The sequence below is a fragment of the Mirounga leonina genome, unplaced genomic scaffold, assembly GCF_011800145.1.
Source record: "Mirounga leonina isolate KUSES-001 unplaced genomic scaffold, KU_Mleo_1.0 Mir_152, whole genome shotgun sequence".
Classification (NCBI taxonomy): Eukaryota; Metazoa; Chordata; class Mammalia; order Carnivora; family Phocidae; genus Mirounga; species Mirounga leonina.
In genome coordinates, this window is record NW_023270380.1 from 12,291,686 (window position 1) to 12,306,330 (window position 14,645).

Sequence of the window (14,645 nt, forward strand, 5' to 3'; positions counted from 1 at the left end):
TTCAGCTAAAGGAGATGTATCTCGTTCTATTTTATAGCATGTGATGGTTAAATGTCCTTCTCCAGACAGTACCATCACCCATCCCCCCTCAATTTCTCCAGGAGTTACTGAGACTCTCATTTTCCCTCATTTTTTCTTCTCTTGCTGTTTCTTGAGGGCCAATGTTTCTATCACAAGTACTTAAGATAGACTTAAGCTTAGGAGTTATTCCCCTCTCTCAGATTAAATGGACTGACAGTCCAAATGGCGTAAACCAAGAGAACCCACTGCCTTTAGCAAGAAGTTAATGGGATCCATTTACTTTAGCTGGTAAATGAAAATGCCCACTGTCCTTTGTTATGATTAATTTTGAATTATGTGAGGTGTTCAACATCACACCCCTCCCTAAGATGTGGCACCTCTGTACATGGATGGAGATCTATAGAATGGTATAAAACCCAGCCCTGTCCCTCCTGCAGGCTCAGCGGTACGAGGCGGCATCTACAATTTATGGACCACACACTCTGTCTGCTTACATCCAGCTCTTCAGAGGTCTTGCGAAGGCCATTGCTACGGTAATCGAAACTTGTAGGCATGTGTGTCTCAGGGGTGGGGAGATGCAGAGAGAAGCAAAAGAAAACGTTAGCTTTAAATGTCCAATTTCTTTCAAAACCTTTATATTTAAAAAGTTTGTATCTATGAAGTATCTCTAAGAAATAAAACCATTAGTAAATTCAGATGCAGTTAACATCTCTTGGTGGTGACAAGTTAGTTCACATATATGATCTCATATTAGCCTCATGATCATCATGTGAAAGTATGGAGGTATCATTTTTTCCCCATTTTTCAGATGAACAAAGCGGTTCAGAGAAGTAAGTCCTCAGGCTTACTCTAAGTCTCTCCAATCACTTCATGAGTTGAGCGGGTCATTCCTTCTGAGATGCCCATTTCCCATATTGTAGCATCTCTGAAATGGGGATGCATCTTCCAATCAGAGGAATTTTATGATTATAATTAGTAGCATGTTTTTACTTTCTTGGTGGCTCAAAAATAATAGCAGTTGCTATAATCACTAGAGGTTTAGATGTGATGAAGTACAACTTTGGAACGTGTACACCTTGCATCAATCTAGAATACATGCACCTCAAAAAGTTGACTTAGAAGAACTCTACTTGTGGCCTCTTTCTTTGGGGGTGCAGATATTAATGAAGCTGACTCTGGCCTCAGCAGATGAGCCAATAAGCAGGATAAAAGACTTAAAATCATCAGCAGATCTTTATATAATACCATATAAGCCCCAATAAAGGCTGGGACACAATTACCACCTAGCACAGACAACAAAGCCCTTTCAGAGAAAGAGCTTGGTTATATCGAGTGGAAGCAAACGATACAGCTGCTTCTGTGGGTCAAAACAGTTGAATATTGGCAATTCCATATGACTCCGCCTAACTGCTGACCATATGAAGTTTCACTACAGGGTATCTACTGAGGATGTATTTAAATTGCTCGATGATTGTTTTTATCATTGCATTCCTCTCACTTTTAGGTCTGATCCTTTTTTCCTTTCCCAAAGTAGAACTGCTTTAATTTTCATCATAAAAGCTGTAACTAGTTATAGAATATTCAGATTATACAGAAAATTATAAACCTATAGCCCATCCCAAGAGATGGCCATTGTTTTCACTTACATTATGACTGTACATCTACGGTTCCTCCCAGGCAAATAGTCTTCAAGCTTTATCGTGATACGTAGGGAGAAAGTGTGATTCATTTTGTAGAAATTTGTGTCACAGCCAGGGTTATGGTTCTGTAGCTAAGATTAGCTATGTGATCTCGGAAAAAAACACTGAGTATCTCCCAGCTTATGTTCCCATTTGTGAAAGGGGAACACCAGCAAATAGGTGTTATGGCCTTTGAAAAAGATTACATTATTAAAGTGAGGATCAGTGTCCATTATGAAGGACCACTTAAAATTCGAGATTAGCACTGTGATGACACTATTAAAGGTGACAGATATTGTGGAAAACATAGATTAAATCAGTCAGGGCATACGCTGACCTTAACTTCTAAGTTAAAAGTATATTATATTTTTGTGCTTGCTTCGGCAGCACATAGACTAAAAAAAAGTATATTATATTTTTTAATTAGCACAGAGAAGGATCTGGGGGGAAAAAGCTTGGTATTGACTCTGGGTAAGAGAGGCTCGACACTTTTTAAAAAATAGTAATCACGTTGTCATGGTACGAAGGCTTGCCATGTGTTAGGGCTCCTATCCAAAGTCACACAGTTGAAAAACGTCTGTCCCAGAACCTAAAGTTGTATCATGTCTACACTCTGATCCCTGGACTGCATGGTCCAGGGAAGCAAAAGTGTTGTCTGTGACCCAAACTTTCCTCTAGTGACAAAAGTTTAAATTGTGGACGTCTAGACTCATATTTTAGCAAAGTTGCCCCACATTTTGTTAAAATTCTTAGCTCTTGGAGAGAGGCTCTGTGTGTGTGTGTGTGTGTGTGTGTGTTTCCTTTAATGAAGGCATTTCTGGGAGGTGGGGGCCTGGGGAAAGGGGCTTTGACTCTACATTGTGTGGTCCGTAAGCAAATGCTCTCTGTTCTAGGATACAGTAGCCAACCTGAGCAGAGGTCCAGAGCCTCCATTTTTCAAACAACTGATGGCCCCATTAATTCCTAATGTTGTGGATAGAGCACCAACAGGCAAAACTTTTGGGGATGTTCTGCAGCCCGCAAAACCTACATACAGAGTGGTAAGGCTCCCAAAGAGATATAGGAATCCTCCAGAAGCCTGTATCTGTCTAATGTCAACACCTGCCTCTAATCATGCTCTACACCAGCTGTTAGCAGTGATGATTTTGACAGTTGTTCTGAACTCTGCAGAGCCTCTGCAAATGTGGGAATGGGGAAATATTTATTTTTCAGGTGGTAATGATGTAAAATCAAATTTCTAAAATCCAAATTCTTCTTTTCTTCTTAAATGGATGGTCATGGAATCATTTGCTAGAGCTCAGAAAAGTCTCTTAAATCAAGGACAGGAAAAGCACGTAGCAATGAAGCAGGACTTGGACTACTACTATTTTATATTGATCTTGTGTCCTGTACCTTTGCTAGATCATTTATTAGTCCCAGTAGATTTGGGGCGGGGGATGTGGATTCCTTAGAAATTTCTACATATAGTATCATATCGCCTGTGAATAAAAGCAAGCTTACTTTTTCCTTTTTGGATTTCTTTTCTGGAGGCCTTTAATTTTTTTCCCTTAATGCACTGGCTGGAATCTCCAATACAATGTTGAAGACACGTTGTAAGACTGGGCATCCTTCTCTTGTTTCTAATCAGGAGGAGAAGAGTATTCTGTCGTTAAGTATGATGTTTCCTTGAGGATTTTTGTAGATGGCTTTAATCAAGTTGAGAAAGTTCCTTTGTATGCCAAGTTTTTTTTTTTTTAAATGAAGAATGGATGTTGGATTTGTTTCAAATGCTGTCATGTCTACTGAGGCGATCGTGTAGGATTTTGTCTTTTATTCTATTAAGATAGTGTATCGCATTAGTTGATTTTCAGATATTAAATAAATACCCTTTCTTAATGGTGTAGAATCTTTTTTTTAAAAGATTTTATTTATTTATTTATTTATTTGAGAGAGAGAATGAGATAGAGAGAGAGAGCATGAGAGGGGGAAGGTCAGAGAGAGAAGCAGACTCCCCGCCGAGCAGGGAGCCCGATGCGGGACTCGATCCCAGGACTCCAGGATCATGACCTGAGCCGAAGGCAGTCGCTTAACCAACTGAGCCACCCAGGCGCCCCTAGAATCTTTTTTATATGTTGTTGAATTTGGTTTGTTAATATTTTGCTGAAGTTTTATACTCATGTCCATGAGGGATATTTGCAGTCTTCTTTTCACATGTTAGGGTAACACTTGTCTCAAAGAATGAGTTAGCAAGTGTTTCCTCTTGTATTTTCTGGAAGTGCATGGAAAATACTGGCATTATTTCTTCTTTAAATATTCAGTCAGATTTATCAGCAAAACCCCACGGACCTTGGCTTCTCCCTATGGCAAAATTTTTATTTACCACTCCAATTTCTTATTATAAGCCTCTTCAGATTTTCTGTTTTTTTTTTCTTGAGTTGATTATGTATCTCTCTTAGCATTTAGTTTGTGTTGAGGAATGTATCTTTCTAAAAATTGCATCCTCCTAGACATTTGCCTGTTTCATGTAAGTTGCCTATTTTGTTTGGCTAAAGTTCATAATATGTTCTTACAATCCTTTTAATTTCTATAGCGTCAACAATGATGGCCCTTTTTTCTTCCTGATTTTGATAATTTGTGTCTTCAGAGAGCTAGCTTTTAGCTTCCTTGATTTTATCTATTGTTTTTCTATTTCAATTTTGATTTTTTGTTTTGATTTTTGCTCTGGTGTTTTATATTCTTCCTTCTGACTGCTTAGATTTTATTTTGCTCTTCTCATTTCTTAAGGTAGAAGCTTAGGTTCTTTTTATGTTTTAGTGTAACTTTTTATTCCTCTGTTGATTTTTTTTTTTTTTTTTTTTTACTATATCTATTGTTGATTATTTTCCTAGTAGTTGTTTTAGGGACTTGAAAAGGAAAAAGAATTCTGATTCTCCTCTCCACCCTTTCAGTACTTCTGACAGCAGCTGTGTGGATGTTTTCCCCACACCAAGCAATTCTCCAGTTCTCTGCAGACATCAACTTGGTGTCCTATAATTCAGTTCAATTCTGACACTATCTCCTTGGGGTTGGCATTTACTTCACAGGTTAAGGGCTCAGTCACACAAGATTGTACCCCTCCACTCCCACCCCCTCACACGCTTCAGATACCAATGGTGAATCTAAGTTGTTACCTCTGCTTCTGACTGATTGGCTACAAATTGGAGATTCCCATGAGCCCCTCCTAGGGTTAAATAACTTGCTGGAACAGGCTCACAGAACTCAGGAAACCAGTTTACTTACTAGGTTATCAATTTATTATACACGGATTACAACTCAGGAACAGCCTGATGGTGGTATGGGGGAAGGAGGGCCAAGCTTCCATGACCTCTTCAGGAAGGCCACCCTCCCAACATCTCCATGCATTCACCCATCAAGAAGCTCTCTGAACCCCAGACTTTAGGGACTTTTATTCAGGCTTCATGATAGAGGCACAGTTGATTAAATCATTGGCTTTTGATGATTAACTCAACCCTCAGTCTCTTTCCCCTCCCTGGAGATCAGGGGGTTGGACTTGATAATTCCAACCCTCTAATTACAAGACTGATTCCCCTGGCAAGTAACCCTCACCCCCACGTTACCCAGAAACCCTCAGCCACTGGTCATCTCATTAACATACAAAAAGACACACTACTTCTGGGATTCCAAGGGTTTTAGGAGCTGTGTACCACGAAATGGGGACAGAGACTACATATATATATATATATATATATATATGTCTTACTATGTCATAGGGCTAAAATATGCATCTCAACTAATTGCACCCTACTTCGATATAATACTAATAATTCCAAAAGATATAAAAAGATTGCTATAATAGATCTGTTTTTCCTTTCCCATCCTTTGTGATATCGTCACATATATCGCATCTATATATAAATGCAATAATACATTGTTATAGCTAATTGTCTTATCCAATCTCATACCTTCTAAAGAGATTAAGAGAAGATATGGAAAAGTATATTCATAGAATATTTTAAACCAAGCCTACATATTTACCATTCCGGTGCTCTTTATTGTTTCTTAGGAATCTGAACTATTATTACCACGTACCCTCATTTCCTTTCAGCATGAAGAACTTCCTTAGTATTTTTGGTAGGACAGCTCTGCTAACAACAAATTCCCTCAGGCTCTATTTAGCACAATGGCTTTATTTTTCCTTTATCTTTGAAGAATAGTTTTGCTACGTTCTTGGTTGAGAAGTGTGTTATCCTGTCAACACTTTCTTCACTCTCTAATGAGAAGTCAATTGCTAATCTATTGGAGTTACTCTGTAAGTAATGCATCATTTTTCTCGTACTGCTTTCAAGATTTTCTATTTGTCTCCATCTGCCACCAGTTTGCTACAGTGTATCTCAATGTTCTCAATGCGAAGCACTCTGGGATTATCCTATTTGGGATTTGTTGAGTTCCTTGGGTGGGCAAGGTAATGTTTATCAAGTTTGGAAAGTTTTCATCCTTTATTTCTGCCAAAAGATTTTTCATTTGTTTGTTTCTCTCTTCTGGTTTGTGAATGAATGATGGTGTGTACTTGATGTCCCACTTGTTTCTGAGGTTCTAGCAATTTTTCTTCAGTTTTTTCCTGTCCGTTCTTCATATCAAATAATTTATATTGATAAATTCTAGTTCACTTATCTTTTCTTCTGTCATCTCATATTTGCTATTAAGCTCTTCTAGTGAATTTCTCGTGTCAGTTGTGATTTTCGGCTCTAGAACATCCAATCCATTTTTAACAATTACTTCTCTTCACTGAGGTTCTCTATATGTTAAGTCATTATCATCAGACTTTTCTTTAATTCTTTAAATGTGATTGTATTCGTTCTTAGAACATCTTCACAACCACTGCTTTGAAGTCCTTGTTTATTAACTACAACATCTGGGAACACAGAACGTCAGGGTTTTTTTGTTTGTTTTTTTAAATTTATTTTCTTAAAAATTTTTAAATTTTTTTTGTTTTTTTAATCTTATTTTATTATGTTAGTCACCATACAACACATCATTAGTTTTTGATGTAGTGTTCCGTGATTCATTCAGAATGGCAGTTTTGATTGGGCTTTTTTCCCTTAGTATGAGTGATATTTTCATGTACACACATCCCATGATTTTTTTATTGAATACTGGATGTGTTTTGATACATTGTGGTAATTCTGGATTCTAGCCTCACCTCCCCACCCCAAAGTTGTTTTTGTTTGTTTGTTGGCTCACTGAAAACTAGACTGGACCAAATCAGTACAGTCTGTCTCTCTTGCAATGTGTGGCTATTGGGTCTGCTCCGTTTTTTTTTTTTTTTGTCCTTGATTTTAAGTCTGGCTCTCAAGGTGTTGCCCCTGTGGTTATGTAACTTAATGTCCAGCCAAATATTGATCAGAGTGTGTGCTTAGATGCTTCAGGGAGTAAGAATTTCAGTCTCTGCTGATATGTTCTTTTCCTGGCTTCAGGTGGTTCTCTTCCCTGCATGCAGAGTTGAGGGGAACCTTCTACAGATCTCCAGAGTTCTCTCTCTGTATGTAGCTCTCTCTCTGGTACGCTCTTCTATTACTCTACCTTGTAAACGTAAGACTATTTGGCCTTCATGGACTCCCACATCTATTCCTTAATGTAGATCAACTGCCTGGCTTTGCTTGACCTCTGCTTTCTTGTGCTGTGAACTGCCCACTCTGGGGGCATTAGCCTGGGGCAGTTGTGGGGCTCATTTGGTCTGTTTTCTGTCACTGTAGGCTCACTGTTTTCATCGTTTGATTGTTTTCATTGCTCTGCTGTCTGTAAAACCGTGGTTTAATACACATTTGTCCAGCTTGTTAGTTGTTTCAGGTGGGAAGGTAGGTACACGCCTTGTCATTCCACTTTGTATCTCACACGAGCGTGTCCGTGTCCATGTAAGTCATTCACGGGAAGTTTTGACTGCTTTGATTTGAGTCAGTCCATTTCCTGTATGTGTGTTGGAGGGGAGTGTGAGACCATATCAGAGGTTGAAGAAACCATTTTAATGCATTGTCTTCATCTCTATCTGAATGTACTAAAAGCAAATTTATTGGCGAAAAATTCTTGAGTAATTTCTCGGCCAAAAATTCCTTTGTCCGTTGCTGCAAGAGTGTGTTCTCTGATAGTCTCAGAAGATGAGTCACTTGATTAAATAGGATAGAATCTGCACAGGTGCCCAGAATCCTAGAACATTTCATAAATCATGGCCCAAATATGAGCACAGCAAAGAACAAACTCATAAAATGAGTTTTTATCTTCAGGGAGAAGTTGTTGAAGTTACATTCGTAGGCGCTAACCCAAAGAATTCAGCAGAAAACCAGGTAAGCATCAATGATTCTTTTGACAGATTTAAATCCACTTTTTAGTCTTCATTTGAATAGCCTTATAGAGGTTAAGGACATAATGATAAAATGTTCCAACTTGCTTTTCATCTTATTTTTTAGGTGTGGGGAAATTTTCAGTAGGAAGAGTAATGTGGAATTCAGTCTGGGGGGAAAAAAGCACAGGAAACATTTAACCGGGTCTGCTTAGGATCACATATTGCACAAAGCATAGAGAGCTACATGTCCCTTGAGAAGATACAAATTTGAATACAATCCCATTTATGTATTCCAATTTAGAAACTCTACTAAACTGGGTAAAATAACCAAAGGGCCAAGAATGAAGTATATCTTTGGTTCCTTCCTACCCCCATTCTGGCTCCTCTCTTACTCCAGCACTGTAGCCTCTGGTCCTACCTCCAGAGTGATCATGGGACCCTGGGGGGATGTTCCACTGGCTTGGGGCCCTGGCCCAGGTGCTTTACGTTATCTTGCCTTTGCCATTTCCTGACTCTTTACTGCTGGCACTAATGGGATATTTATTTATTAATCTTGAAAAATGACACAAGAAATACATGTTCAATGTAAAAACAGACCATATAGAAGTGCTTAAAGTGGAATGTGAAAGTACCTCTCTGTCCATAAACCTTTTTAGAGGTAATAATTGTTCAGAGTGTGTTATATATCATTTCATATATTGTTTTGATCATATATAAAGTATACATATGTAATGTAGCTATTAATAAAATTAATTAATTTTACTCCTTTGTCACTCCTTTAGAATGTTCTTATAACAGGGACACCTGGGTGGCTCAGTCAGTTAAGCATCCAACTCTTGATTTCAGCTCTGGTCGTGATCGTGAGGGTCATGAGATCGTGAGGGTCGTGAGATCGAACCACGCTCCATGCTGAGCGTGGAGTCTGCTCAAGATTCTCTCTTTTCCTCCCCCTCGGCCCCTCCTCTCTCTCTAAAATAAAAAAGAATGTTCTTATAACTACACAAGCAATAACTAGGCATATTCTAGTTGTAAAAATTCAAACAATAAAGAAATATGTAGGAGAAAGAGTAAGTATACAAAAGTGATTTCAAGGTCAGATTTTTTAGTGTGGCTGAGGATGCATTTACTGTATGCATGAGCCATTCTTCCCAGGGACCATTGTTTCTTATAACCCCAAACACCGTTCTCCCAAATGAACCTTCCATTTCTGTTCATTGAAATATCATTAGTGCTCTGATACAATTGTGGCAATATGACATTGTCAAATATGACACTGGGGAAAAATGTTCTACTGCTTGGAAAGTCAACATGCACCTGTTGGAAATAATTTCTCTAGGCAGTCAAACCATGCCATAATATTTGCATGTTTATAGCATTGTTTTCTGAAGCTATCAAAGCGTTACGGCAAAACTGCAGGATTAGCTGTCCTTTGGTGTCCTTAGGCTGGAGAAATACCATCCTCGTTACTGCCTTGCAGAAACAGGAGAACAAAATGCTTAAAGCACTGTAACGAGAGTAGAGTTGATTTCTAATAGTGCTCTGGGACTTGGCATACAATTTCCACTCCCTTTTATTGTTGGTAATCCTTACCACTATTTATAGAAGATGCCTACTCTTTGTAGGCACCCGGTGAAGCGCTTTACATACATTATTACATCAATCTCATTTAATTCTCCCTACTATCCATTGGCTTACATTTTATTGTCCCCATTTTACAGATGAGAAAACCAAGCCTAGAAAGCTTAAGTAACTTGTATTAACTAATTGTGTATCAGGTAGAGATTAGGGTTGGGAGGGGGGAAAGGATAGTCACATAGTTCACAAACACAGTGGCCTAGACTTGTTCTCTGGTCTACACTCTAGACCTGTCCCTGAGAGTTCACCGAATCTCCTACTCCATCTACCGCCACTCTGATGTCACTCTGCCCTAAATGGCTGGAAACCCTTCTCTTTACAAGTCACCATCATCATGAAAACTTCATTGAATATAACCTACTCGTTGAGTAGAGTTTTAAATAATCCCATGGCCCAGGTGTTAGTGAGTGATCCATTCAGCAGAGTTTTAACTGAACACCTGTGACAGGTATAAAGGGCTGTAATGGATAAAAGTGAATCAGACACAAGTCCTGCCCGTAAGAGCCCACAATCTAAAGATTTTTGAGGAAAATTGGAGATTTATGGCCACTGTGTCTTTTAATTTGTTATATTATTCAAATCTGTGCTTTATTTGACACGGAATTCTTAGTCTGAATTGAATTATTATAGCAATTTTCCAATGGGAAAAATAAAACCTGCTTTTGATGTCCTTTCTAGGAATCCATTATGACAAAATATAGGGATTACTTTTAGCACCCTAGGGACAGGGAAGATTTATGCATCCTTTTCAATTCTTTCACTTGGGAGGTATATTTACTCATAATTCATTTACCCAGAGAAGGAAAGATGAAGAAACTCTCTCATTTTCCCTCCCAAGTCTTGAGGTGACTAGAGAAAGTCTTGGAATATAGATCAATAAACATGTCATGAAAAGGTTTGGCTTATGCCTTTTTAAACATCTCAAGTTTTATTCTATCTCTTCTCTGCCCCTGTTTGTAAAATTTGCTATCAGCTCCAAAATTATGATCATTCAGTTTTCTAAAAAAAAAAAAAAAAAAGTCATGGTGTGTAATAGCCTGGATAAATTAGCATTCTGAAGACATTGCCTAGAATGTAAAGAGAAGCACCTAAGAATTTGGATGAAATTCTAATATATTTTCACACAAGGTATTGGCAGGTTGGCCTATAGTCCACAAGGGACGTATTTGCAGACAAGTTCCTTCTATGACTGTGTAGGGTCTCATCAGTTATATTAATTGCATTTCAGACCCATCAGACCTTCCTCACTGTCGAGAAATACGAAGCTGCATCAGCAACATGGCAAATAGTGCATAATGATGCCTCCTGGGAGACTCGGTGAGCATGTCTGTTGGATATTTTGTCTTTCAAGCCTTGACAACAGTTGGTTAGTAATGCAGGGAAGACAAATGGGAAGCCTGGCTCAATGCATGATATTAATGATAGCAAATTCCCAAGGAGACTTCTGGCCATATTTAGTTGATTTATTAGACTTCATTTTGATTCTGTTTTTCTGCAAAACAATGTGGTGTGCGCTTCTGGAAGATTAGGTGCTAATGAGGTTATGGCCTCCATTTTTGTAAACATCTGTTAGTTTTGCTTTCTTCTATGGCCGCAGACATTACCCTTAAAGACTGGCTAGCCTTCCTGCAAACTGGCTGAAAGACATGCTGGTGTGGAGGTGTTGCGATTGCTCTGTAGAGCCTGATGCTCCTTCTGGGAAAATCATGAGTCTATATGCAAAATATAGCATGCATGTACACGTTGATGGTTCTTCATTTGAACCAAAAGCTTATTTGGAAGATTTGAAAATGTGTCCAAAATAAGAAAATGTTTCTGCTCCCAAGTGTATACCATTTCACACTGCACAACAAGCGGGCAAAGGTTTTGCCAATTTGTGTCTAATTTGGATCATCTTTTTTTTTTTTTTTAAAGATTTTTATTTATTTATTTGAGAGAGAGAATGAGGGACAGACAGCAGGAGAGGTAGGAGGGTCAGAGGGAGAAGCAGACTCCCTGCTGAGCAGGAAGCCCGATGCGGGACTCGATCCCGGGACTCCAGGATCATGACCTGAGCTGAAGGTAGTCGCTTAACCAACTGAGCCACCCAGGCACCCTAATTTGGATCGTCTTAAACTAAGTGATGGGTTGCGTGTGGGTTTGCTTCCCATGGCTAACCGAAAATCGAAGTTTGACCATAGTGTGGCCCCTTTGATAATCACACGTAAATATGGGCATACATTTTCCTCTGATCTTTAGGATTCTAGGGCATAGGTCATTTTTAAACAAATAATAAATTTATATTTATTGTTAAAACAAGATTATACAGATAATAGAAAACTATGATTTTTTTTTTAAAGCCCCAAATCAGAATAGTAGTGAACACGGAGGACATGGATAGGCCTCCGTCCTGTTCACCAGCAGGAGTATCTCTGTCATGAATACCCTCTCTGCCCAGAGCACTGACTCTCTACACCACTGGGGACATCAGTCAGTTAGCCCCTTGTATCTCACTTTCCTAGCGGAGTATCCGAACTCCTTGTGGTGGTCTGCAAGGACTGCTGTGAGCTGACTCTATTTCTGTGCCGCACCTCACCCCACTCTGATCCTACCAGAATGTTCTGTTCCTCCACTGCACCTTGTGCTTTCCCACTGAAGCCACTTTGCATCTCTTTTCCTTCATTCAGGAAGTCTTTCCTCTGAGCATGTGTGGGTTCCATTTAAATAACATCTCCCTAGAGATACCTCTGCCTCACTTGGTTCATTTCACTTAGCACTTTTAAGATCATTTGTCGATTTCTTGTTCATTACCTTTCTTCCCACCCTGCCCCAGGGGGGCATACGCTCCATGGAACCTTGGGCCATGTCTGTCTTGCTCACTACCCTATCCTCAGACCTCTAGAATAGAGTCTGGCATGGGCACTCATTAAATACATACTTTTAACAAATGAATCTAGATGGGAGTTTCAGTATCAGTCGACACAGAGGGCAAAAGGAATGTTCTAGCAGTTCTTACGCAAGAGACATCCTGTATTCTGAGTATCAGGTGAGGGAGGCTCCCTGGGGTGGATAGTGTTTGGTAGTTAGAAAGGTAGAACAAGTAAAACTATTTCTACAAATGGCTATTTCCTAAAGGATCTCTTCTAGAAAGTGAATATTATTTGTGAACAATGGTACACCTATTTATGTATAGAATTATTGAATGTTAGTTCTGGGAAAGTTTAAAGAGATCGTGGACTCTGTTTTGTTCATTGCTGCACTCCCAATGTCCAGGATAATGCCTCGGTTAGGGTAGGTACTCCCTGAATACTCATTCATTTTTCTAATCACACATTTTTAAGAGTAAAACTTGGCTGGCTTGTTTGTTTTCTACCAACAGTTTCTATTGGCACAAGGGACTGCTGGGTCACAGCAATGCCACCATCCAATGGTATATTCCAGACACTGCCCAGCCTGGAAGCTACAGAATAAGATACTTTGGACACAATCAGAAGCGGGACTTTCTCAAGCCGGTCGTCATCCTTCCATTTGAAAGCACTTCCTCTACCTTTGTAGTAGAATGAAGAGTTGAAGTTCATTGAAACTTCATGAAGAGTTGATAGTTCATTGCAAGAGCGGCCACACTCTATAATTTATAAAAATGATTTCACATGAATGTAAACTGTGATGATGACTTCAATAATTGTCCCTGTTGGGGGACAGATAGTTTACTGTGAGTGGGACAGAGGGGTGTGTGTGTATGTGGGTCCCATTCGCCTTGCTCTAGGAGCTTCGCACCCCTGATGGTCTAGACCCTAATGCATGACTTCCCTCAGGGCCTTGCGGCTATTTGAAGGAACACATCCCCTCAATATGAAGCCTCTGAAAAGTGAGTGAGTGAGAGTGCTTGGAGATATGTGAACAATGGTACACCTATTTATGTATAGAATTATTGAATGTTAGTTCTGGGAAAGTTTAAAGAGATCGCGGACTTTGATTCTTTCTTTTGCAGATGGGAACAATGAAGTTTTGTGGATTTGAGATTAACAAAGGCTCCAGGACCTCCCCTCACCCCCTGCCCCCATCACACTTAAATATATATTATATAAACACTGACCATAAATGTATACGCCCAATTAGAGAAAATTAGTGTGGAGATTAGCATGCTGACTATTCTATCTTGAGCATAGCCTCTCAAAGCCATTACCCTGGAGTCGATGTACCTGATCCAGAGCTGTTAATGCTGGTAAATTATTTCTGGCATTGCCTTCTGAGGCCAATCACAAGAAAGTCAGACCTGTAATATTTTGATCATGCCTTGTGTTCCCTAACTGCCCTTATCCCCCCGAATTGTGTCTCCTATTCCCAAGACTGGTTCTAAGTGATTTTGACTGTTTTTACTAATCACATTCACCCCCAAAACACAAGCTTTGCCATTAGTCTAGATATTTAAAACAAAAGTGTTACTGGATTGGAAGGGGGTCCTCGAAAGGCAAGCTCTAAATTCATTTATCTGTTCTTTTATCACTCACTCATGGACTCGTTCAATCACAGAATATTTATTAAGACCTACATACCCAGTATTGTACTGGTGCCTGGCCTTGACAATTATTGTGATCATATTTGGGATGAATGTGTAAGTGTCAAAAGGGGACTATTTTGAAGGAGAAAATTCAGTATATAAATTCAGTATATAAATTCTGGAAGACATTTAAAAAGCAGTAATCTCCGAGTCCTATCTTAAATATAATCGGGGTTGGGTGCTTTAATTTTGGGGGAAAGAGGCTCCAGACCATTTGGAAAAAGTTGTTTTCATAGTTATTTTTTGGGCATTATGAAATACCCAGCCCGGTGTCTGGAAGAATGAGATATGACAGTTTGACTTTGATTGCTCAGAAGATACCAATTCCATTTAAAATTATCCAAGTTAATGAGGCGCTAGCTCCCAGGCTACCAAGTAAATTTCCAAAAGCCAAGTCATGCTTTTTTATGTACATAAAAGCTTTCACATTTTAGGGGAAAAAAATCACCCTTTA

The 14,645-nt window shown here is 39.2% G+C and overlaps 1 protein-coding gene across 2 annotated transcripts in view; it reads left to right on the top strand.

Moving 5' to 3' along the window:
* ASAH2 (N-acylsphingosine amidohydrolase 2) overlaps positions 1-13,744 on the top strand; it is a 66,404-nt gene extending 52,660 nt beyond the window's left edge. For both annotated transcript variants that reach the window (XM_035008385.1, XM_035008386.1), the window contains 5 exons: positions 459-554; positions 2,594-2,740; positions 7,958-8,017; positions 10,880-10,968; positions 13,010-13,744. In XM_035008385.1, the coding sequence (XP_034864276.1) occupies positions 459-554; positions 2,594-2,740; positions 7,958-8,017; positions 10,880-10,968; positions 13,010-13,193 (576 nt within the window). In that variant the 3' untranslated portion in view covers positions 13,194-13,744. The remainder of the gene's footprint in view (positions 1-458; positions 555-2,593; positions 2,741-7,957; positions 8,018-10,879; positions 10,969-13,009) is intronic.
* Positions 13,745-14,645: the final 901 nt, after the last annotated feature.